Source organism: Anolis carolinensis, chromosome 2 (genome assembly GCF_035594765.1).
Source record: "Anolis carolinensis isolate JA03-04 chromosome 2, rAnoCar3.1.pri, whole genome shotgun sequence".
Taxonomy (NCBI): domain Eukaryota; kingdom Metazoa; phylum Chordata; class Lepidosauria; order Squamata; family Dactyloidae; genus Anolis; species Anolis carolinensis.
The window spans coordinates 256,728,376-256,753,081 of NC_085842.1; the positions used below are offsets into that span (position 1 = coordinate 256,728,376).

The 24,706-nt window shown below is 39.6% G+C and overlaps 2 protein-coding genes across 10 annotated transcripts in view; one reads left to right on the plus strand and one right to left on the minus strand.

Annotated features, from left to right (window-relative positions):
- The window catches only part of secisbp2 (SECIS binding protein 2), a 41,890-nt gene extending 38,454 nt beyond the window's left edge, over positions 1 to 3,436 (plus strand). For all 3 annotated transcript variants that reach the window (XM_008103179.3, XM_003216496.4, XM_062972105.1), the window contains 2 exons: positions 1,987 to 2,188; positions 3,139 to 3,436. In XM_008103179.3, coding sequence (XP_008101386.2) covers positions 1,987 to 2,188; positions 3,139 to 3,248 — 312 coding nt within the window. In that variant the 3' untranslated portion in view covers positions 3,249 to 3,436. The remainder of the gene's footprint in view (positions 1 to 1,986; positions 2,189 to 3,138) is intronic.
- Positions 3,437 to 6,858: 3,422 nt separating this feature from the next.
- The window catches only part of sema4d (semaphorin 4D), a 144,221-nt gene continuing 126,373 nt past the window's right edge, over positions 6,859 to 24,706 (minus strand). For 2 of the 7 annotated variants that reach the window (XM_062972114.1, XM_062972112.1), the window contains 4 exons: positions 24,260 to 24,466; positions 9,880 to 10,083; positions 9,082 to 9,179; positions 6,859 to 7,994 (listed from right to left, as the gene is read on the minus strand). In XM_062972114.1, coding sequence (XP_062828184.1) covers positions 7,965 to 7,994; positions 9,082 to 9,179; positions 9,880 to 10,083; positions 24,260 to 24,466 — 539 coding nt within the window. In that variant the 3' untranslated portion in view covers positions 6,859 to 7,964. Of the gene's footprint in view, positions 7,995 to 9,081; positions 10,084 to 12,945; positions 13,054 to 14,157; positions 15,708 to 24,259; positions 24,467 to 24,706 lie in introns of those variants that run through there. The other 5 variants (XR_010003453.1, XR_010003450.1, XR_010003451.1 and 2 more) reach the window with 4 other exon arrangements.

Consider the following 24,706-nt stretch of genomic DNA (forward strand, 5'->3'; position numbering starts at 1 on the left):
GATGTTCGATTCTGGCCACAGGGGAGAACAGCTGCTTCATCATCCACTGTGACGGCACTTCCTCATTCCAACGTTGTAAATTAGTTAAACTTGCCTCCCCACTTTATAAGTGGTACCTTATTTCCTACTTGATGTGGTGCTACTTCCATCAGCCCAAGATCAACCTATTTACGTACTGCCTCCTGACCTTGTTGAAGGAGAGTGCTGTATCCAAAAGACACAGGCAAAAGATGCCCTGTTTGGAACAGGGAAGATGGCCGCCTCTTTTGCGGCCTAGCACAATGGAGCCAGGCTGCAAGGCCTGAAACATGTTAGCAAAATGATCAAAGGAGGCTTGGATTGGGGCTTTGGGGGCTAGAAGTGTTCATAAGCATATCGTTAAAAAGATAATAACAATGTTCTCTGCTGTCTTTTGAGGAAAGTAGGGCCTTACAAAGAAGTTGAAAGCTGAGGTAAGATGGCGTTCTCCTTTTGGGCCATCAGCATGGGGCCAGCCTGGAAGGCCTTAAACATGTCAGCAGAGGGGCCAAAGGGGGCCATCCGTTGTCAGTGGGTTCATGGGGTTACGTGTGTCAAGTTTGGTCCAGGTCCGGCCTTTCTGGTGGTGGCAGTGGTGTTTTGGATTACAGAAGTGTAGGCTGAAAGCTGTTACCTGTCCCAAAGCTAGCATCATTCTGAGGAGAGAAGTAGGCCGAACAAAGCCAGTTGGTAGTAGTTTTTCCCTCAGCGATCCCAGTGGCCTATGAAAGTGGCGGCCAATCACAAAGCTGGCATATTCCGCCCAGCCAATCAGAAAGCTGATCCATATTCCGCCAGGCCAATCAAAATGCGAGCACATACACCGCCCGACCAATCAAAATGCTGATACAAACATACAAACATTCACTTTTATTATATATATAGATGGACATCAGTTTTTCAGTACTTATTTAGTTTTACCCACAAGTGTGTTCTTAGCTGTTTCTGCTGCTATGTGTGCTGGTTGAATTCCTTTGGAAGGGCAAGCGTATGAATTGCCATGAGACTGACATGCATCTAATTCCTGTTGTGTATCTCTGTACCCAGCAATAGTGCTGCATGTTAGTGCATTGCCATCGACCTGCTTTCTTCTGTTGGTGCAACATATGTGTCAGCTTGTCAAAAATCCCAGTTTCTATTTACTGTAGTAGTCCTACTGATTGGTGGCTGTTGTCATTGATTGCAGGGCTCGTTCACTCAGACAGTTTGTTTTCCTCTCATAGCCATATACTTTGCTGCAGATGTTTAGAGATTGGTTTTATGGAGCAATTCTGTGTCTCAAGCTGGTGTGAGAAAAACCATTGCATTGGTTTCCAATAAACATGTATATCTAATGTCTTGTGCAGTTTCAGCTCTTGTATGCTATGTCCTTTATTCCCTTCATTTGTACTTTAATTTCCATCAGTTGGTTATTTATGGGTGTTGTTGAGTTAGCAGTTCAAAAACATGCAAATGTGATTAGATCAATAGGTACTGCTTCAGCGTGTAGGTAACAGTGCCCCAGTCATGCCGGCCACATGACCTTGGAAGTGTCTATGGACAACGCTGGCTCTTCGGCTTAGAAATGGAGATGTGCACCAACCCTCAGAGTTGTACACGACTAGACTTAATGTCAGGGAAAAACCTTTACCTTTACTTTGTTGAGTTAGAATTCCTATAGTGGCCATTGGCCATACTTGTTGAACCAATGGAAGTTGCAATCCAGTCTCTTGTGGGCTTCAGGACCGACCAATTCCATGACTACTATGACTGTAGCATGAGACAGAAGTATAATATTCAAGTGGTGGGTTTGAAAAACTGATGGGACAGCAACCGTTTGTGGAACCTGAGAAGCTGAAGTATAAGACTTCTAATCTCTGGTTTATAGTATTCAGAATATATAAAAACAAGAGAGATGCTGCTTTTTGCCCTGTGAGGAAAAAATTGCTGAATATTACTCTGAAAAAACCGTATGCCTTTCTATCATAGGACTATTTTCACAAAATGGTGGAACTGACAATGGAAGCAAGACAGGCCTATAAGGATATGATTTCAGCTTTGGAAAGAGAGTCAGCTGAAGAAGAAAGTGGAAGTGACTGTACGCCATCAAAAAACCCTTACAGTGAAAGCCGCCCACTGGACACTGTTGAAGTGCCTCCTCCAGAGTCTGAGGAAGATGTCCCAGATTACAGTGAGTTTCAGGATGGTATTTTATAGTGGACAGTCTTCTCTATTGAGAGCATTACAATATTTTGAGATGTGGCTGTTTAGGATGTCTTGATGTACCACTTAAATTTGTCAGACATGGTACTGCCAGCCTTGGTCACTAAGAAAAGAGCAGTACTTCATAGAACAGCAGCTGTGACTACATGCACAAAATGTAAGTAGCTTCCCCAGTAATTTTCCTCATATCATCAAGTCATTATCCAAATGCCTTTTTTAGAGTTGTTAATTTTCAAGTAGAAAACTGATATCCAGCCATAAACAAAAGGTTATGCTGCCCCTTGAAGGTATTTAGACACCCATTTTGCCTTGTATTGCTTTATCCCCAACATTGCATTCTTGGTAAAAGTCCTGGATTATGTAATAGCCAAATGGGTTGTTGGAGAAAATGAATTAATTACATCCTCTTATTCTGGCTTTAGACTGGGACAGATAATTTTGGGTGGTTTAGTGGACAACCAGTATTGGGTATTAAATAGGGAAGATGTTTTGCTGTTAGTTTTGCTAGACCCCATCAGCGCCTTTCAGTATTACGCTAGATTGTTGTGTAGACTTGGAAGAGAGTAACACGAACAATTCACCAAGTGTTTACTAAAATTAACTGGTATTTGAAAATCAGTTAAACAACAAAAAGAAGCTCTTTCCTTCCCTTGTGGTATAAATGGTTTCCTTCTACTGGATAAATTATCTTCAGTTTCCTGTGTAAGGAAGCTATCTGTATGTTCCTGAATGGTCAAGTGTTTAGAGATTTCCTTGCTTTCCAGAGAGAGGTGTGAAGGGCAGTTTTCTTCCAAATATAGTACTCCCATGGCTGAAGGCAGGAGGATAGGTTTCCAGCTTCTATTTTATATTAAGACATAGTATCAATATTCATTTGTGTGAGAAGTTAACATTATTTTTGTGTTTTTCCCCCCATAGTTAAAATCTGGAAGCAAAAGCTTGAAGAGGAGTATAAGCCTTACATGCTGGAGCTGGAAAAACAGTTAACTGCTGAAATGTTGCCCATGGGTTTTGAAGAGCCTCAGTAAATCAAGACTACCCTCTTTGGCCTTATTTGGTTTTCTTTAAATGTGGGGAGGGGGGGAGTATTTATACATATGTAAATACTAAATTATCAAAAACTAATTACCCAGAGGATTGGGTGTACAGCAAGATGTTTTAAAAGTTGATATGATTGTATATAGCAGATAATTATATTGAATTATGTGATCTGGGACTCTTCTCCAGCATATCTCTGTGTATTGGACTAAGGGCTAAAATGTCTTCAGCTGCATTCCATCAAAAGATTTGTGTTGGGAGGCAGTAGTGAACAATTAAAATCACCTGATAGTTGCTGACATACCCAAGGCCAAGCATTTAAACAACCTACAGCAGGCTTTCTAAAACTGCTCACTGGCAATGTGATGCTTTCCCAAGTGTTGCTACTTTGAATGAGCTGAATGTACACTATAGAAATACAGGGAAACTATGAGATTTTCTGGCAAGCTGCGGGTCTTTTGCTCAGTGCAAACACAGGGCCTCCAGATTGCAAGAAATGACAATATTTCATATACTTCCACTAGTGGAGTTGGATTTAGGAATAAAAGAATTGCACACATAGTTTTCTATCTGTTTTACTCATGGCAATAGCTGTTTGTAATAGTTGTTGCTATTTCCATGTGTATCTTCACCCCTCAGCTTTAACTAACACTTTTGATAATTTTTTTCTCACACTAAATATGTCATTACTGTTGAAAGGTCTATATTTGCAGTGGAGGGTCATGGTGATCTAGTGCCTTGAACATTATTGGACTAGACCTTTTGGACTGGGATTGGATAAATCCTTGCTAAACCTTGGAAGTCACAATCTCTCCAAGAAAGGCAGAAAAGCTGAACACATTTTCTAAAGCAAACCCTATTACAGGTTCACATTAGGTTCACCATCGGTCGGAAACAACTTAGGCCGCACAACAAGAACAGATATCGAAAGTGAGCAAGTTGTGGCCCAGATGCCCCAATCATCATCTCCAGAAGTCAAATATAAACAATATAGTATGAAAACTCACATTTTTCTTTCCTGAGAAGTGAATGGAAGCCCATGGGACTCTCTTGTTAGAAGTGAGTCATTATTAGTAGAATTAGAATCTGACATCAATACAAGATCCGAATCGTAATGCCACATAAGTCAATGTGAGGTAGTGTGCACACTCCAGTGTAGCTTGGTGTGTGGATTAAGGGTGAGTCAAGTTACTTGTAAGACAGTCTGGGAAAATTTTGGCTAATAGACAAGATCTAAACATTTTGAATAAATAACATTATGGCATGTCTTATAACATCAAGCAGTAGGTTTGTGTTAGGTATCTTCTCAACTAGTCATATAAACCACTGGTCAGTTGCTCATTCAAAACTGATGGTGTTCACAGGAGTAAAAGGCTGGGGCACTCTGCCATATATTACCTTCTCTTTACAAGTATCATTTATATCCTTTGCAGTTGTTGAAAGTACGTTGGCTCCTAGAGATTTGGCAGTAGCCTCCCTTCTTGAAAGCAACCAGCAATACATTACAAGAGAATTTTATAACACACAAGATGCAATTTTATAACATTTTTCATAGATCATTGTAAAAGGCTAGATTTAATTGAGCAGAGGCAATACTTGAAGATCATTATGCCCTTTGACCAAAATATGTTGCACTTTGGCATAATGGCATTTCTGGCCCCAAGTGAACTTGGAGGAGGTGGAAAGGGAACATTGGTCTGGTTTATTATCAAAACTTTAATCAGAGTAGGAGGTCTGGTTTAAGCCAGGGGTACCAACTGTTGTGTGGGTGTTTGGCACCCGTCTGAAACATGTTCAGCTGCTCATAGCTTGGCCAGGGCAACTGCTGTCACTTGTTGGTCATTTTGCACTCTGTGCTCCTAAACCATATCTGTGTCTTCAGTGGGCTGGGTTTATTTGATAAGTATGAAACAAAGCTATTTGCTGTATACCTGTTGTGCCAAAGGATCTTTTCACTAAAGCAATAGAAGCACTTTCATTGGGAGTATTTTAGCCCTTTTGTTTCAGAGCAAAAGTACTGCTTTGTGCTTTTATTGTATGCCTTATGGAAGTTCCAGACGTTTCAAATTTACTTTGCATTCCACCCACTCTTGTGATTTAGTAACACTGGGATATTTCCCATTGACATGAATTTACCAGGTTTTCCTAGCTTAGTGTTGTATTCACATACAAGAATAAATCAAGAATATCCACTTTAATTCTTGAAATGCCAACTGAAGTCCAATGCTTATTGCTGATCGCAGTTTGAGGCCCTATCTACATTAGCATATAATGCAGTTTTAACTGGATTGTACGGCCTGAAAGATATCACCATAAATACCTAGCTAAAATTTCTCCAAAATCTACCTCTTCTTTGCCCTTATGTTCGCAACTTCCAAAAGCACGTGTCCTTTGCTTAGTCATGGTCTCTGGTATCCTGTATCCCCAGAATGATACATTTCAGAGTCATATTACAAGATCAAGTAAGATATACTGCAAATGTGTTTTGCTAGTTAATTACAGCACTGATCCAGCTTAAGATAACTTCACAACCCTGGCTCTGCTTTCTGTGGATCCTTGGTTTTGGCTGGGATTTGTTTCCAAAATCCCAAAATCCATGGGTGCCCCAAACTCCATTCTATACAACAGTGTAGTAAAATAATGTGCCTTATATTGAGTAGTGAATAACTCAAATGCCAGTGTGAGCCTATGGATCTGAGAAATGGAGAGAGCTACGGCAGAGTATGCTTACACATCAACATAATTCTCAGTGTTTGACAAAATAAGGATTTTTTTTTATTTCCCCTCTCAACTATTATTTAGCTATAGTTGATTGAATCCATGGACAAAGAGGGCCATTACCCTTTTGGGCAGCAATGGTGTCACCATTTTTGTCTTTGTGAATTGATTACTTCCAGTTTCATTTCTGCTTTTGAAAACCTGGTTTGTCTAATAAGACAAGCTCTGAGAAAAATATGCTTAGCATGGAGAAAAGAAGGCTGAGAGAGGACATAATAGCCCTGTTTAAATCCAGGAGTCCCCAAGTTACAAACAAGATAGGTTCTGTGGGTTTGTTCCTAGGCTGAATTTGTAAGTCGGAACAGGAACATGTTTTAAGTGTAACTCCATCTATCTATCTATCTATCTATCTATCTATCTATCTATCTATCTATCTATCTATCTATCTATCTACACACACACACACACACATATGGTTTGGATTGTATAGGGAAGGGTTAATACCCCTGTGGTGTTTCTTTTGCTATCTATGTCTTTGTTCAGAAGATTTCGCTGCACTTTGCGTCCCTGTGATAATTGCATTTTGAACAGTTTGGCTTGTTGTGGAAACAAGAATAAAGCGTAAGTAGAGACATCTTTTCCCCATCATAGCCCTTCCAGGAGTGAATTTCCCTCCTGCAGGGTAGATTCTCTCACTTTTGTCTCACCCCCGTTCTTCACTAAGGGTCGCTTGTAACTCGGATGTCTGCCACCTAGGGACTTTCTGTATTTGAAAGGATCTAACATAGATGAGGGGGCAAGCTTGTTTCCTGCTGCTCTGAAGACTAGGACATGGAACAATGAGTGAAAATTGCAGGAAAAAATTCCACTTCACTACCTTGATAGGTCCACTCATATAATATTGTATTTTTATTGCTGAAACTATCTTACAGCAGGCAGAACGAGTTAAAACCATGAGAATCCAGGGTGTCTGTCATCTGCTCTAAAACTTAGACAACACATAGCTCTGTGGATGTTGACCCCAATTCCACTACACAGGGTAGTTGTCTTTCTATCATGAAAATCAAATAGTAAAGCAAATTGTTTTCCCAACTAATCAGTTGATGAATTTGTTTAGCTGTATGGCTGTACTCTATCAAAACAGAACACACACACACACTAGCAAAACTATTAATCCATAGAATTCTTCAAGAAACTATTTAAATGAAGATAACTAAATTACTTTTGAAACAGGTGTAGCATGCTAGTAGTTTTATGCAATGACCGTAGAGAGTGTAACCAAACTAGTTTAAAGGGTAAATTTTTTTGCATGTTTTTGTTTGCATCTTTTTACCTCCTTTCACTCTTCCACACAAACCCTATGTCATTTCAGTTTTAGTATGAAAGCTTGTTGGCCAGCCCTCTTGAGATTTCAAACTGAAACCTCTTTTGACAAATCAGCTTCTTTATTGGAAACAGCAACACATACAAAGCTCCATTAATGTCAAGAAATATTATAGAAATGAACAGAAGTAGGTTTCTTGCAGATCTCTGGAACTCCTTAGGAGTAACCATTCAGTGAAGTTTTTAATGAATGTAGACAGTAATATAATTAATTCCATGAGCTCTATCACAGGCCAAGCACTCATCAGTTTCTCTCTTAAGAGACTAAGCCTGAAGTTGAGGTTCATGGCATCATTTATAAACATCAGGTAAGTCGAGAATACAAGCCTTATAATAGCTGTATTTTCCTTCCCTCCCTCCCAATAGTAAAAAGTGAAAGGTAGCTAATAGCAACATGTTTGAATACATTGTTCAGTTCCGTTGGCAAAGCAACCGATAAAGCAATAAGTATTCTCAAAGCATGGTGGAGAGTGTGTTCAGCTGCCAACTTCAGCCAAGTCCTCTGATTTGAGTGCTTCTCAATAGCTACAGTGCAATCCCTTTTGTATGTGCAGGGTTACATTTCAGAAATTTCCCAGGGCATTTTAGCCACTATGTCTTCATTCTCATACTGTCACTTTCTTGTTGCAGCTTTCCTGAAGAAAGATAAACCAGAAAATACCATTTGATTTTTTGAACCAGTGTTTTGTGTTTAATCTGACTTACTTCCCAGAAACTCAGTAGTGATTGGTTACACAGCAAACGGGTTTACACAATCTCCTGACCTTGTATAATGGAAATCGGACATCTAATGCATCAGAAGTTCAGTTATGATTTGCTCACAAAGGAAGGGAGGGATTTATTTTGCGCGCTCAACATAACTTCATATTTGGTGGGGGGTCAGTGCAGGAGAAAATGGGGCTTCAGATGACACACATTCTGAGATGAAAATAACCTGATTAGACAATGCTATGGGCCTTTTAGTTAGCATTAGTTGCAGGATAAAATAAGTGGCCTGTGAAGAGGAATACTCTGTATAGTTAGTATGGAGGTATAAATTGTCTATCAAGATCTGGTATTGGAACTCTTTATCATTGAGGCAGATGATCCCACCCCATCTGTTAGGAGCAAGCATAGGGTTATTACAGGGATCCTCAAGCTAAATCTTTTAAGCAGAGAGCTGGTTCACGGTCCCTCAGACTGTTGGGTGGCCAGACTAATGTGTGAAAAAAAACATGAACAAATTCCTATGCTCACTGCACATATCTTACTTGTAGTGCAAAATAATGAAAGAATGATACATTATATAAAATGAACCATTTTAGCCAAAGTTACTGGTACTTCAGTGGGGAGTGTGCGCCTGCTTTTCACTGATGAGATAGTAAGTCAATTAAGATTGTTACCTTCAAGTCATTTCAGATTTAGGGTGAGCCTAAGTCTAAAATGTAGGGCAGAAGCCAGGTAAATGACCTTGGAAGGCTGCATTCGGCCTGCAGACCTTAGTTTGGGGCCGCCTGGGTTAATAGGAGGCTGAGGTTTACTCCGTTATAGTGATTGCCAATGGCAATGGATAATAAGACCAGACCCAGCTGAATGTGTGTGGCAGTGTAGCCTTTAAATTTGTGAACTAGAGTTCCAATGATTGGGTCAACATGAACTAGCTCTTCAGATCACTAACAAAGAGGTTGAGTTTTCATGGAACAAAAGAGATTGTTGCATATTTACTTGTCAAGTGATACCTACCCATGTTTTTTTCCAGGTCTCCATCATTTTATCATGTTTGGTGACAACACTTCTCCAGCTAGCAAATTCTCTTGACCAGTTGTCCTGAAAATTATTTCCTGGGCAGATTAAGCAATGAGAGTAATATCAATTGTGGAACATTCAATCAATATGATTCCTTTAAAGATCATTTTTCATAGTAACAATGGACTCTTTTCTGACCTCTTTTGGTGCTTAACTTAAAATTCAATAGCAAACAGTATGGGAAAAATTAAGAATATGTTTAATTCAGAAATTTGCTACATGCACACACACAGATGCAATATCTCCTTGCAGTACTTTTCAATCTTTTGGAGATGAGTTAGAATTACACAGAAAAAAATGAATGGTAGTGTGGACATTAGAACCTGAGCACTGAAAAAATGGCAAGTACTCTGGAAATTGTAGCCCAAAAATATTTCTCTAATTAATATTCATATGCACAATATTTTTGATTGCTAACATCTGAAACATGCACTGAAATTGTATGATTGGAACTTTCCGGTGCTTAATCTTCAATTTCAGTTTGCCAGTTTTTGCTCAACTCAGCACCTATTTGTCCTATTTTAACTGCAGCTGATAAGTTTTTGCATGGCTATGGATGTGTTCATGTCAGCAACAATCAGCATTTTTACTATTAGTCATCTGTACCTTCCCAACAACCCCCCTTGTTATATGTGATAAAATTACAGCTATGCCAACAAATGATGGTTTCTTTATGTGGGATTCCAATTCTACATTTGGGGGACGGGAGATCACTGCCCAGCATTGCATTATTACCTTCAACAGTGATGTAAGATGTAGAGGTTTTATTTCCAGATTTTGAGACCACTAGGCAACAGTATTCTGAATCTTGCACTATAGTATCTTTGACCCAGCTTAGAAGATGTAGCCGTCCATCAGCTAATACATGGCTCTGCTCGTTTATACAAGCTTCTAATATCCGCCCATTCTTTTTCCAAACAAAATGTGCATCTCTAGGTCCTGTATGAAGAAAATTTGTCCAGTGAGTGAGACATGCACAAAAATGTCATAGCAGTGATGGAGAATAAGTGGCTCCCCAGGTATCGGGCCACAATTCCACCAGTCTTAGGCAACATTGGGGCAACGCAAGCTGGTTTACACCTTTGGAGGTCATGCATGTCCCTTTCCTGATTTTAAGGTTAGACTAGAAATAGCCATACAGGCTTTCCACCCCATTCCAAGAAATTGCCATGTTTCAGGAAAAAATGCCTTTTGAAACTTGGGAGTCCGTTGTCTTTATTGTAAATATTTGACATCAACATTATGAGAAACAGCTATGACACTTCTTCCTTTAAAGCTAGGTTTCATTTTCATGTGTTCATACACGTTTTTCTCATTGAAACCTTTACTTAGCAAATATCTAGTGTCTTTGCTCTTACTTGCTGTCCTTTTTATCTCAGTCTCTCAACTGTGATAATAGCAAAAACCTTTCAACAGGATGTAGCCTGCACATGACTTTAGGCAGTGCTGGCTGAGCTATATAAACACACTTGTGTTGATAATGTTTCAAGGATGATAAAGGAAAAGTTGAATCCAGGAGAATCTCTTTTAACAATGTAAGGTACAGCTTAGAATGATTCAAGAGTTGTATCTTCTTTGAAATTGCAAAAGAGCATGGGTGTATCTTTGGCAACACATGAACAGGGCATGGGAAGAACTTTGGACGATGACAAGAAGCACTCGGGATTCAGATCTTTCCCAATTCTGAAGCTCACTCTCAGTCTAACACAAAAAAAATGGTGCAAAAATGAAGGGAAAAATTCCCTGGGTGTTTAAAAACAAAACCAAAAAAAACTAAAACACCAACCTTGAACTCTTTGAAGAATGAAATCAAAATAAATGATCAGTTCTACTTGCTGTGAATTTGAAAATTGGATGTTGACAGAACAGTTTTCTTAAAACAATTAACGTGAATTCTTTAGTCCTTGCCACAAAACTACTATCATCTGTTGAGTTATTTGGTAGCTGATATGAAAATATTGATCTCCCCCCAGCCTCATTATGGTGATAACAGTGTTGTGGTAGAGCATGCTGGTAATGTGCTATGGACATGGTTTGAAAACGTAGGCCAAGTACTCTGCAATACTTCTTCTCTGCTGGGACAATTTCCCATTCGGGCCAACAATTACACTAGGGAGCATTTGGGAAGTGGGCAGTGATCTATATAAACAAAAGTTTATGCAGTTCTTTCCTCCACTCCACCCTGAACTTGCAGCTGAAATTAAGGATCGCTCAGAAGGGAAAGGAGGATAGATGCATTTATAAAAAAAGCAGGTGAATCAATTCAATTGTTTCACAATCCCCAAAATGGCAGGTTTTTTTTCAAAATGTCACTGCACTTGGAAGCCATTCAAGAAATATAATTCACATGATTCTTCTCCAGGGAGGCTACCCAAAGGAAACAATTTGTTCTGATAGAGCCTGCAGATAACTTCAGCAAACTGCATATTCCCAAGCAGTGTCATCCAGGCAAGCAATAGTAGGGTGTGACTAAATAAACGTTAGCTTTGCTGTTTTGCTCTTTTTCCGTGAATATCTCAGGCATGATCCAGGAAACTGGATTCCAAATCCATCTTCTGAGCACAAAGTATAGGAAAAAAGTGGGTGAACTCAATTTTAATATTTCCTTGTTTGAACTCCTCTTGTGAACTTCATGGAGAGGGGATTTTCTTTTTTAAAAGTATACTATATGTTTATATATATTTTTAAATTCATGCCATTCGTTTTCAGAGTGCTGATACATACAATGTGTTTCCATTAGTCCACTGGTGAATGAAGGGAGGGATATGGATTACACTGTGTTTGATTTTAAATTGATTCTAGCACACTTTGAGCAATTAAAACTCCTTGAGATCCATGCAGTGTCATCTTGTTCATTCCAAACGAAAAAGTCAATTTATTGGGGCATTTATTTTGAGGTTTTCCCCCCGCGTACCTATTGGTTTGAGAAAGGCAAGCACATTTCTAAAACTACATTTACATTTCTAATGACATAAATCTTTCCATGCTGCTCACTTTAAAATCTCAATGGTTTATAACGCTATGATGTACCGTACAGCAAAAGCAAAGCAAAACTAACCCCATTCTGTCCACTATAAATGCCACAGAGTTCAATGCTGTAGAAGTGTGTTTCTATTCTAAGCCAGCATATGGACCCCAAGGGGAAAGAAACCATATGGCATCAGAAAGCTACTCGAATATAGATGTCTCAGTCCTTGCATTTTTCTGGGCACAAAGAAAAGCAAACGGAGTGGCCAAACCATTGAAAGTGTTAAGTGAAAAGGATCTGAATGCAGTTGACTTTCCACATTTGTAGGTTTCATTTTTGTAGATTTGATTATTTGCAGTTTTAATATGCTCTCTCTAGGAATCTTGGTACTCCAGCTGGAACACACTGGAGAATCAGGAAATCCTTGGAGAGGAAGGAGAATATGTTACATCCACTTCTTCCCATATGAGAAAATCATAAGGTGTGTGTCCAACACAAGAAGTTTGGTTGATGGCCACAGGAATATCTTATATTATTGCTTGATTGCAGTTGGGAAGGACTCTGGATTTTGTGCTTTTAATTGTGGCTTAGGGTGATTGCTAAAAGTTACAAAGTAATGACGAACTGGTTGGTACAAATTGGTAATTCCCATGTATTTGAAACAAAGCCACTCAAAGTACAATTTGCCATAAGATTATGTTATTAGAAACAATTCCTTTTATATTCAGGACTTAATTGTAACACATACTAAATTGGCAGTACCATTGACCTCTAAGGATTACTGAGATCCCTGTGCTTCCCCAAGGCAACATCAAAAGGTCTTGAATACTTACTATTATGTTTATCCACTCCGGGAGAATGCTTGTAGAATAAAAAAACCAGAAAGTTACAAAAGGCAGGACTCAAAACGTACATAGATTAATGGGTATACCCATAAGAATCTGTCAAAGAAACAGACTTGGACGGAGTTCTTGCAGCAGTAGGTTTTCCAGGAGCTGTTTTACAGTTTTGAAGTCATTTTGGGGATGGGATTGAGAACCTTGGATAGCTACTTCAATGTCCATCCTAAAAACTGGACTTTCCCGTTCAATTGGTATGGAAGGCATCTGCTATATGCAATCTAATTTTACTCATTTCAGCTGTGTAATGCAGGATTGTCGGGAGGCATTTTGTTGGTCTTTTTCCTAAGCAACAGCAAGTCATTGAGGATGGAGGTCAAAACATAAGAGATTCAGATAAACAACCTGCCTATCCCTACCCTATAATATTACTGTCTACATCATACCATGCTTTGAAGTATTGTTGGGATGCATTCATAAATAATTTCCTCATGGCAAGGAATTTCCACTTCTGACCATCACCTCCAACATCTGCTCAGTATGTGATGGTTTCCATGTCAGTGGGTTGATGAATCACCTCTGGATTCTAATCCAATATTTTAAAAGAATATTGAACCCTGTCCCTGAAGTAGGTTGATCACCTTAGGGAATGCCTTTACAGTGTGGAATGGGCTAATTGACCTAATGAAATGGAAGCTATAACTTCCAATACATAATCCTAGCTGCAATTCAGTACTGGCAAGTTTTCCCCCTCATCATGCAATTGTTCCAGGGCAGGCAAAACTGTTGACCATGGACAAGAGTAGACATAACAATCTGTTGTACTCACTTCTATTTCTTCTCATTTAAACTCTATGAAACCCAAGGGAACAGACAATCACAATTACACAGAGGAGAGATACAGAAACTGGTAAGGTAGAAAAAGGAACTATTCCCATATTGGTCAGTTAAATGCAAAGTAACAATAATTCCACATGTAGTAAATCTGGTACCTTATATTTCACTGCTGCCATTGAGCAATGGTTTCTCCATGCCACTACAAAATATTCCTTTGGTAACACAGAAAACAACATTCTCATTGATATGGTGAATCAGTAGTCATGAAATACATGGTAGCTTGGAGTAGCAACCAATTCTAAACCATTTCCAAGTAGCTCTTGCTTTCCATCAAGCAGCCCATATAAGAAAAGAGCTGCATACACTTACCAATTTCTTATTAATTCAGCAAGTCCATTCTACTTGGGACTAACAAGTTCCTTGCTAGAAGATTCTAGCAGGTGTGATCCATACAAATAAATTTTTCCTCACTCAAAAAGGGGAACAATATATTAAATCATGCTTCCCTTAAGAAGTGATGAGTGTAGTTTTCTGTTGTAAACTCAAATGGTAAGAAAGCGACTTATCTTGCCAATACAGGGTAGGCAGGTCTGAGTCACTTAGCAACGCTTTGAAAGCCAGAATAATCATGATGCAGCTCTCTACCATCTTTCAATTTAATTTACTGCTTGCCCTATTTCTGGAGCTAATCTGGTTTCAATTTAGATGAGGTCTTCCTGAAGGTCACCGAAAATAAGATTATCAAGGATGGAAATCAAGCTGAGAGATGTGATCAGTAGCAAGGTACCAGAGTAAGGTGAATTGCCAGGAAGAACAACAAGCTTAGAGTTGTATCTGAGCCCTCAAGCCTTATGTTGGATACAAATTCAATGACATTGACTTTGATCACCATTAGGCCAGCATACAAAATGAAGATGCTCCAGTTCAGAATGACATTTATTTGGAACCAATTAGATGAAAATCACTCTGTTTCTTTGCTTGTCTCAGAGGGAATAATTCTATCTATCAATTTATCTACCATCCATCTATTGATAAATGAACCCCCCCCCCCAATGGATTGTCAACTTGTCGTGGTGAGGGGCCTTACGTGTTCCAATGAACCTGCAGGTGTAACTGTCGGAGTCATGTACTCCCAGGAGGGACCGCAGGAGAGGTTCCAGACCAAATACAATCCAAAGACTTGAAGACCTCAATGGTGGAGTAGGCAAAAGATAACATGGCACATGTTACAATGGCTGTGAAGGCGGAAGAAGGCTGCAACAGATTGAGAAGCACTATAGCCATGTTAACTATGCCACTGGTTGGAACCCTCACTCTGTGAAGACTGTGTGTTGATCGGCTGTGCACTGACCTCCACACAATAAAAAAAACTCGCACACAGGTGTCTTCCAAAAAATACTACACTTGAAAGGCCATCATACTCGGACAATGAGGGATCGCCTAAGCGTTATCAATGGAAACTTTTCCTTTTCTAACTTGAACAAAATATTCCTGAAGGAATGACACACACACAAAAGAAACTAAGATTTCTCAACCAAAAAGTGTAAGTCTGCAGTAATGTGTCTATCCCAGAGGCACATTACCCTTACGTCCTCCAGACGTCATTGTGCTGCCATTCCTCAGCATTTCTTACCAATAACTATGCTGGCTGGGACTGAATGGAGCTGTAATTCAGAAACATTGGGAGGACCACGTCATTCTCACTCCTGGTCTAACCCATTAACTTTGTGAGCTGACAAATTTGTGGGACCAAGAGTTATATAGCAATGTAATAATTTCCCAACTAATTATGGGGACATAGCTAGATGCTTCTGTGAAGCGCCACACACATTGATAACACGAAATAAAGAAACAAAAAAATTACCACTTTCCAGCAGGGAGGTGGTGGTGGTTCAAATCTACGGTAGGTTGGGTGGTTACTGCAGAGGGAGGAAAGAGATTATCAACCTCCACAATGACCAAAAATCAATAGGTGTTATGTTACTAATAGGAAGACCTTGAGCTTTAAGGCGAAAAGAAAGTGTCCTCTCCCTATGACTGTTGAAAAGCTGCACATCCATTTTGTGGTTCAGGCCACACATGGAATAACAAAGGGTTGATAAGCTGTATATTGCTATCCAAAAGATGCTGTTGGGGAAGAGAATGAAAATCTAAAGTGGAATCCAAAGTAAAAGTGATGGCCATGCACTCCAGAAGGAAGGAGGCAAAAGGACTTGACTGCCCCTCCCCCAAAATTAGAGATGGGGCTGAGCACCCTCTAAAATTCATAAAAGACACCTATATAGTTGAGTCTCCTAAGGAAATTTCAATCAGAAATGTACTAAATGATTAAGCACTAAGGAGTATTAAGGAAGGTACTGTTGTTGAACCTTCCCAAGAATAATAACCTAGACAAATTGACTTCTGCATAAGCTGTGATAAACATATGAAAGACAGTATTATGTATGTATTCTGCTTGTAAGAGATTTCCTATTTAAGGACATTTGAATGAGAATTGATGGGAACAGTAATTTGCCCTTCCCCTGCAAGTACCTGCAAATAGACAAAATTAATAACTATCTGCCTGCCAATGTCAAGCCTCCTCCACCTGAAAAACATTTCTAGCAAAGACAGATGACCTCCTATTGCGTGCATGACATGGCTCTGTGGGGGGGAACCAGCTGCATGGCAAAATATCTGGATATTAATCAACAGAGAAGGCCCAGCACCCAGCGATGGCTTGAGATAACCCAGGAGTATTAATCAGGCTCGGCAACAGCAAAATGCTTTGACTACCTCAGCCTGGGAGGATGGGCTATGGGTCAGGAGCTAATTGCCCACAAAGGCTCAGGGACCGCTGGTCGCTGCAAAGACTCAGCTGGAATTGCTGAGGAGGAAGGAAAATGCTTTCAGTCCCCACTTTCAAGCACCCTCATTATTTCACAAACCCCAGGACTGAAATTGGGTATTAAAATGTAAGCCAACTATCTGTTACTGAATCAAAGGGAATGTGGCAAATCAAAATGTAGATAAATCCTATTGTTTCTGTGAGTCAACTTTCGTCGGGTTTAGTACTGATGTTTGGTTCTAGGAGTCAGGCACTTTGTACGCAAATAAGTATCTGCTTTGATAATTCATTGATCAATATCTTCAGTATTCAGATTGGTAGGGTCATTCCTATCACTAGCAGCATGAGGAAACGGCCTCAGGTGGCAGGTCCTGGAAGGTGGAGACAACAGCACTACACCTTTGATTCTTCTTGAGCCAATCCCTTTTGGAATATAACACTGCGTAGAGCAGGGGTCCTCAAACTTTTAAAGCAGAGGGCCGGTCCACAATCCTTCAGACTGTGGAGGGCCGAATTATCATTTGGAAAAAAAACCCAAACAAATTCCTATGCACACTGCACATGTCTTATTTGTAATGCAAAACAACAACAACAATGAAAGAACAATACAATATTTAAAAATGAAAACAATTGTAACCAACATAAACATATCAGGATTTCAATGGGAAGTGTGGGCCTGCTTCTGGCCAATGAGATAGTCAAGTTAATTAGGATTGTTGTTGTGTGCCTTCAAGTCATTTCAGACTTTGGGCGAGCCTAAGTCTAAAATTATTTATTTATTCATTTACTACATTTATTTATTACATTTATATCCCACCTTTCTCACTCCGAAGGGGACTCAGAGCAGCTGTATGTACATACAATATATTATATTATTAGCATAGCACAATATTAGCATTATATATTACTATATTGAACTATACCACTATACTGTAATATTATATGTGATATATATCATATAATTAATATTATTATATGGTATTATTAATATTATATTGTATAACATTATAATATTTTTATCAATATTATATGTATATACAATATATTATATTATTTAAAATGATATAAAAATATATTATAAAATTGAGGGTGGGGGCCAGGTAAATTACCTTGGAGGGCCGCATCCGGCCCCCGGGCCTTAGTTTGGGGACCCCTGGCGTAGAGCATTGCAGTGTTATCTTGTAGGACCTCAAATCAGCCTGTTGTTTCATGTGCTAATTGCTTTTCCTTGAGCTAAAAAAGGATTCAACAGCCACATATGAACAGGGAGAGGGGAATCGTGTCCTTTATCAGGGGCAGCAAATTGCCTTGGACCAGCCCTCTGAATTGGGTTGGAACTGTTCCTGACAACCTGGCCGACAATCTAATAGTAACTTTTAGAATGAATGGTGTTTATATTCCATTGTTAGAAGCATTTTTTCTCTGGTGAGCTCTTAGCTGCAGAGGAGTGTGCATGCAAGCTGTTCAAGTAATTTGATGCCTAAGGTCAGCAGACATATGCAGGCCCTGATTTCTAGAAGAGGAGCCATAGATCAACACATGCTGCTTTTGAATCTGTGCCTAACAGATAGAAAGATCATAAAAAAAAAGTATTTCTTTAAAAAACAGAAACAAAAAAAACAACCAAAACAATGGCGTGGACACTAGGTTATTTGTACCAGCTGAATTGTAGATTAAGAAAAGATGTGTTTTAAAGGAAATTGAAAACAGTATTTCTGCAAAAGAAAACTGGCCAAATTAAAAATAAAACAAAGCAAAATATATAGACATAGATTATGGCCAGAATCCTGTATGGCAGTTTGAACGTGTAACCCACAGTTATGCATGCCTAACTGCTATGTATTCATGATCCCTTCATAGCCCCTAGCCTAGCCCTAGAGGTTATCTAGAGACCATGAAAGCAGCTCAGTGCACACTTTACCAGGCAGCGGCTGTGGTGATCTACAGGAATCTATTCCCTCATAATTCAGGAAGGAAATGAGTAGAAATCCACACTTTGGCAACAGCAGGTCCCACTCCATCAACTTCTTGGAATTCTTTGGGAATGTTAAAAACAATCTGCTTACTCAGATATTATATCCTTGGGCTTTCCACACAAAAAAAGCTTTTGACAAAACCTTTCACTGAAGTCTCTTGATAACTCCCCTTAAAGGTTTTAGCCATAACTTATCTTAAAAGTGAGATTAATCCTCTTATTTATTTATTTATTACATGCATTTATACCCCGCCCTTCTCCCCGAGGGGACTCAAGAGCGGCTTACATTCTGCCACAAGGGCCATCAACAAATATACTATAAAACAAAACAATTAAAACATGATAAAAAATACAAAAAGTAAAAAGCTGCAGGCAGCGATGTTGCACCATCCTCAGTCTTTCAATACTGCTACAATTACAGATTTGCAACCCGATTACATCAGCCAATGAGCTTATTCGCTGGGCGCAGAGTCAAGTTTTTAGTTTTCTTCTAAATCCCAGGAGGGATGGGGTTTGCCGGATATCGCTGGGGAGGGAGTTCCACAGCCGAGGAGCCACCACCGAGAAGGCCCTGTCCCTCGTCCCCAAGCTTATGGGGAGCTTGTGGGTATATGTTTGTCTGATTTTATGTGACTGGTGAGAATGAGGGGCAAAATTGCCCTGTTGTGCACTCTGCCCACCTCTGGTCTATAGCCAGCATTCAGAATTTCAAGGAAGCTGTGGCATCCCAGGCCTTAAGGAAACTAGATCAGTCCTATGTCATAACTGAAACAAGTGAAATGCCTGTATCTTGTTCTTCTTCTATCTTGTTCTTCACTCAAACTAGCCTTGCCTGTTTTTCAGCAGTGGGACCCAATGTTGCCAACTCTCCTGTCAACTCCAGCTTCCTCTTCTTTCAATTCCAGCATCCTACATTTCAACATGATTCCTGTTCCAATCTGGATGGGCTTGCATGGATGGTTGCTGCAGGTTCAGACTAGTGGCTTGGCTGCAAGTGTGTATATCTCCAATCAAAAATGGCATAATTCAGTTACAAACATGCCAACAAAACTCAGGTGTGCCAGCCTATACGACTGTGCAGATGAAATACAAACTTAGACAAGGTGTTTTCTAAAACTTTCTCATGGAAATTGTCTCAACAAATGTTCATGTAAGAGGTCATGTACAGTATTGTCTGGATACTTCATCTTAAGACTGCTTTTTCTTACATGAACATAACTATTCACATAACTAGTGATGGGCAATGGGGTGGGGGAGAGTATTGACCCCTACAGTAAGCTACAACACCCTCATTTTCAGCTGAATTTTGCAATGGAAATTCATTAATGTTGCAATTTTTTTGGGTGTCATGGAGGAGATTAGAGGCATTTAAAACCTATTTGTAATTGCTGGATACTTGCAAGAGTGACAACTGATTTTGGGAATTGACACTTGGAAAGCGAGGGATGGAGTTTTTCAGGGAGTTGTAGCACATGGGTCAGACATCCCCCATGCCTAACTTAGATCATCTTCAAAAATGCTACTTAATGAATTGTTTGCTTTCTAATATGCAGTGAAGAGCTATGTAAATACAGGGCTTTTTCAGTGCTGGCTTTAGGATTATGGAATATTTTCTACAGAAATGGTGACCAGACTTCTTGACCAACAAAGGTCCTGATGGCAAAGGTATGCTATTATTGGAAGGCATTTAGTTGCATGTTTTCATTCCATGTTTTAATGCATTGCTATATGTGCAGTGATTTTGTTGTATCATGCTCTTATCCATTCTATTTTTCTGTTGCTGATAAGTCATTATTTGGCTTGACTATAACAATTTTCAATCAGTAAACACAAAATGATAAACATTTGTTTATAAATGATGGCTAGACTCCTATATTGCCTGTTATATTAGATAATCTTACATATACCTAGCGATACACATAGCAGAAGTGCTAAGAAGCCTCATTACTGAATCGAAAAAGTGCAGAATGGGACACCAGCAAGAGTGCCCAATGCCTATAGGGACCCCTGTGCAACATTATGCGCACTGAACACTGATGCACATCACACACTGAAGTTCAACTTGCACTAAGGCAAACTGCACAATTTTGCTCGCTCTGTGTAGTAAGACAACAGCAGAGTGCTACTAGATATAGTTATACAACTTCAGATGTAAATCCACTTATGAAAATGTTATCCCAGCAGGATTCTAAACTTTATTTATAAATAAATACATGTCCCATTTTTCAACTCTGACATTATTAGTTAAGCTTACTGGTGTCTGATTGGATTCAGGGTGTAAAAGATAGCAGGTTAAAAAGATGTATGGTAACACATAGGGTAAGAGTTCTGTATGGAGAAATCTGCTATGGCTCCTGTTACCAATCCCAAAAGTCACCGAATTGCTGCAATAATGGCATTCAACAGCCATTCTGGGGTAAAAGGGAGTATTGGAGAAATGCCTGAAGACCAAGGACATCTGCCAGGATACTCTGGAGATCTCAGTGGATGCTGTCAGCAATCTGTGTCAGATTATGTTCCAATAGCCAGATGTGTCTCCCATCCCCTCTATCGCCAGATGTTTCTCCCATACCCTCTTATCCATGGACAACTGAATGATCATTGGCAACTTCTGCAGCAACACAGTGAGTGCTGGGCGTGTATGTGTTGGCTGTTGCAAAAGGAGAAAAGATGTACTGACCTTTGCAATGACACCCCCACTCCAATTCATGTGAAAGTGGAATTACACTCGCACATGTCATCAAGGACAAAGTGTATTTTTGACATGTCTGATCATATTTATTTTAAATGTAGTTTTGATTACACAACACAAAGGAATTTTATGGAGTAAGAATCTAAGAACAACTTCAGATATGCAGGTAGACACACGTATGCAAATAGAACTGGCTGTCATCAAACATGCCTTTGTGGACGAATGCAGATATAGTGTGTGTAAAAGTACCATAACTGGCCCACAACCTCTGTGAGCAAAACAGTTGCAGAATGCACCTGGAAGCTGCCAACAGATTCTTGATGCACTTCCAAAGTGGTGTTTGTTTAAAACAGGATGGAATAATATCTATGCTTGGAGAAGAATTTTGTAATCATAAGTTATGAAATTCAGATAATGAAGCAAGAGGATCTCGGTTGGATTTTTTTCTAATTGAGGCCTTATAGAAAGTGATAAAGAATCAGCCACATCTCTGAAAGGATAGCAAAAACATTGAAAGATCAGGATAAGGAAAAGGGAAGAGTGGCAGGAAGTATAACAGCATCATCCCAGGTAAGTAAAATAATAGCATAATATTGCTGGAAATAGGATCTTACATTAGCCTGCACAAATATTTTCCAACTCAACATCCTTTATTGCCAGCTGATAAAAATGATGGGAAGTGCAGTCCAAGACATCTGGGGAAAGCAGGTCAGTATCTCTCTATATATAAAGGAGCCCCGGTGGCAAAATGCGTTAAAGCACCGAGCTGTAGACCAAAAGGTCCCAGGTTCAAGCCCCGGGAGCAGCGTGAGCGGCCGCTGTTAGCTCCAGCTCCTGCCAACCTAGCAGTTTGAAAACATGCCAATGTGAGTAGATCAATAGGTATCGCTCCGTCGGGAAGGTAATGGCGCTCCATGCAGTCATGCCGGCCACATGACCTTGGAGGTGTCTACGGACAGCGCCAGCTCTTCGGCTTAGAAATGGAGATGAGCACCAACCCCCAGAGTCAGACATGACTGGACTTAACGTCAGGGGAAAACCTTTACCTTTACATCTCTATATAAGTGTTAAGTTGTTCTGTAATTAAATCAATTATGACACTGATTTATACAATACATATAATATGTACAGTAAGATTATTGTTAGTATCAGTACCATGGGCAAAATACATATCAATATCAGTATTTCTGAAGCAGGCCAGTGCCAAGAACTCCAATATATTAAATATATTAGATAAAGGTTGGAGGTTTTTTTCATGTCAGGAGCTACTTGAAAAACTGCAAGTTGCTTCTGGTGTGAGAGAACTGGCTGTCTGCAAGGATGTTGCCTGGATATTTTTGCAACCTTCAGGTCAGTAACCCAGCCTTCAAGTCATCAGTCATACCAGCACAAGGGTTTAACCCACAGGTTGGAGTGAACAGCTCTCTTACTGTGTGGGAAGCATTTCATGACATATAGGACAGATCTTCTCTATTGTAAGGCATTATGGGAATGCTCCAGACATTGCAATCTACAAATGAAAAATGGTGCTGATAGGTAGAGTGGGAAATACTAGGCGTATTGAACGAATGTCATGTGAGTTCGCTTTAGTGTAAAAAGACAAAGAAATGCAGTAGCACCTCTGATACTCTGGAAGAAACCAACGTCTAGCACAAACATTTCTGAACTATAATCTTGTGCTAAAAATATAATTTTTCTAAAAAATTTCAAAATTTGCTACGGGATTACATTATGAATTTCTATGGTGAGATGAAGCCATTAAGAACAAGACATACAACTAGGGTAATTCCAAAAGCATCCCAATACAGTCTCCCCCACCGAGTGTTTCATTGCCCAGAATCCTCTAGCCAAAATGACCATTGGTCACTTCGGATGAGGATTGTGGGATTTGTATTTTCCGAGTTGCTTTGATTTTTCCAGGAATGAGTCACCGATAATGCACATGTACAGGAGGAAGTTGGCAGTCCTGAACAGTGTTATTTTTGGAATCTAATTAGTTTGATAACTTGCAGGGCAGCACCTGACCTTTTAGCTATATTAAATCCCATAATGCATTAAGTGGCCACACAGACAGTTCTTACCAATGTACTTACAATGCTAAGCCCTTTGCCCTGATTAGAAAATGCACAGCCAGCACTAGAAGAACACATAAATTATTTGTAGTTTGAAAACCCATTAGAGTACACTAGAAGTGAATGTTCAGCAAAGAATTAAGCATTACAACAACATTTAGGACACATATAGAAAGGATGGAAAATGCACACATCTGTTTTCATTTAACTAGATCAGCCTAAATTGTCTATGTCATAACATATGAACATAAATTAAGACTTGAACTGATTTCTATGCCCTAGAGTTCAAAAAGCCATCTACTCTTGGAACGTAGGTCCACCTTCCTTTTTTTCCCTCCAAAACACCATTTAGCTTCTCCAAGGCAAACAAATACTTTGTCTATTGGTGAAAGGAATAAAGAGTTATCAACCACCATGTAACAAAAAAGAACACAAGTTAGGGAAGAGCAGTGGGAACTGGACATAAATTGAGTTACTTTGTTCTGGTGCTGAAGAAGTCACTTTCCATCCTTTCCACCTGAAATTCTTCCCTCCCTTCCCCATTGGCATGTATGTTTTGTATTTTTAATTTCCAAGTTTGATGAAATAGCTCCTGCAACCTTAGTTAAATAAGTCAATTTGGGAAGTAATGGTGGGGATCTGGTCAAAGATTTTGGCTGGAATATTGATGCCTTACCATTTTTCTGAGAGCTTTGGGCATATCCTATTTAAGCATTTTTGTGTTAAGAGATTTTCTAATGTTTCCCATGCTTTATCAAATCTATGCTGTGCAACATTAGTAAACGCTCCGAATTGCCTCATCTGCGCAAGTCCTTGAGACAGTGTGTAACAGAAATGGAGCTAATGTTTGGTGAATACAACCAGCAGCAGGACAGTGACCAGTGGAGCGGTGATCTTCTACTTACCTGTGGCTTGACAGAAGAGGAGGAAGGTGCTATGGGCATTCACATGCTGGACCTGGTCCCTTAAGAAAGGTGGCATCAACATGACTGTGGCAAAATCAGTGCTAGACCAAACATCAGGCTGAGGACTGGTGGGTGAAGGAGGTGGATCGCTTCCAACACAGGACAAAGAGGAGGTACCAGCGGATGGAAAAACTACAGAAGATGAAGCTGTGACAAGAAGGGACAGGAAGGGATAGAGGAAAGGAAGTGAAGGAGGAGAAGAAGAAAAGGGCACTAAGGAAAAGGTAATAAGAAACACTTCACATATCAGAGAAGTAATGTACGAAGGAGGAAATACAATAGAGGAAATAGTGAACTTAGTAAGAAGAAAACTATCATCTCCATTATCAAAGCAGAAAATGATACTTGCTCCTTTTAATGTAAGTCACCAAACATTTCAAATCTAAA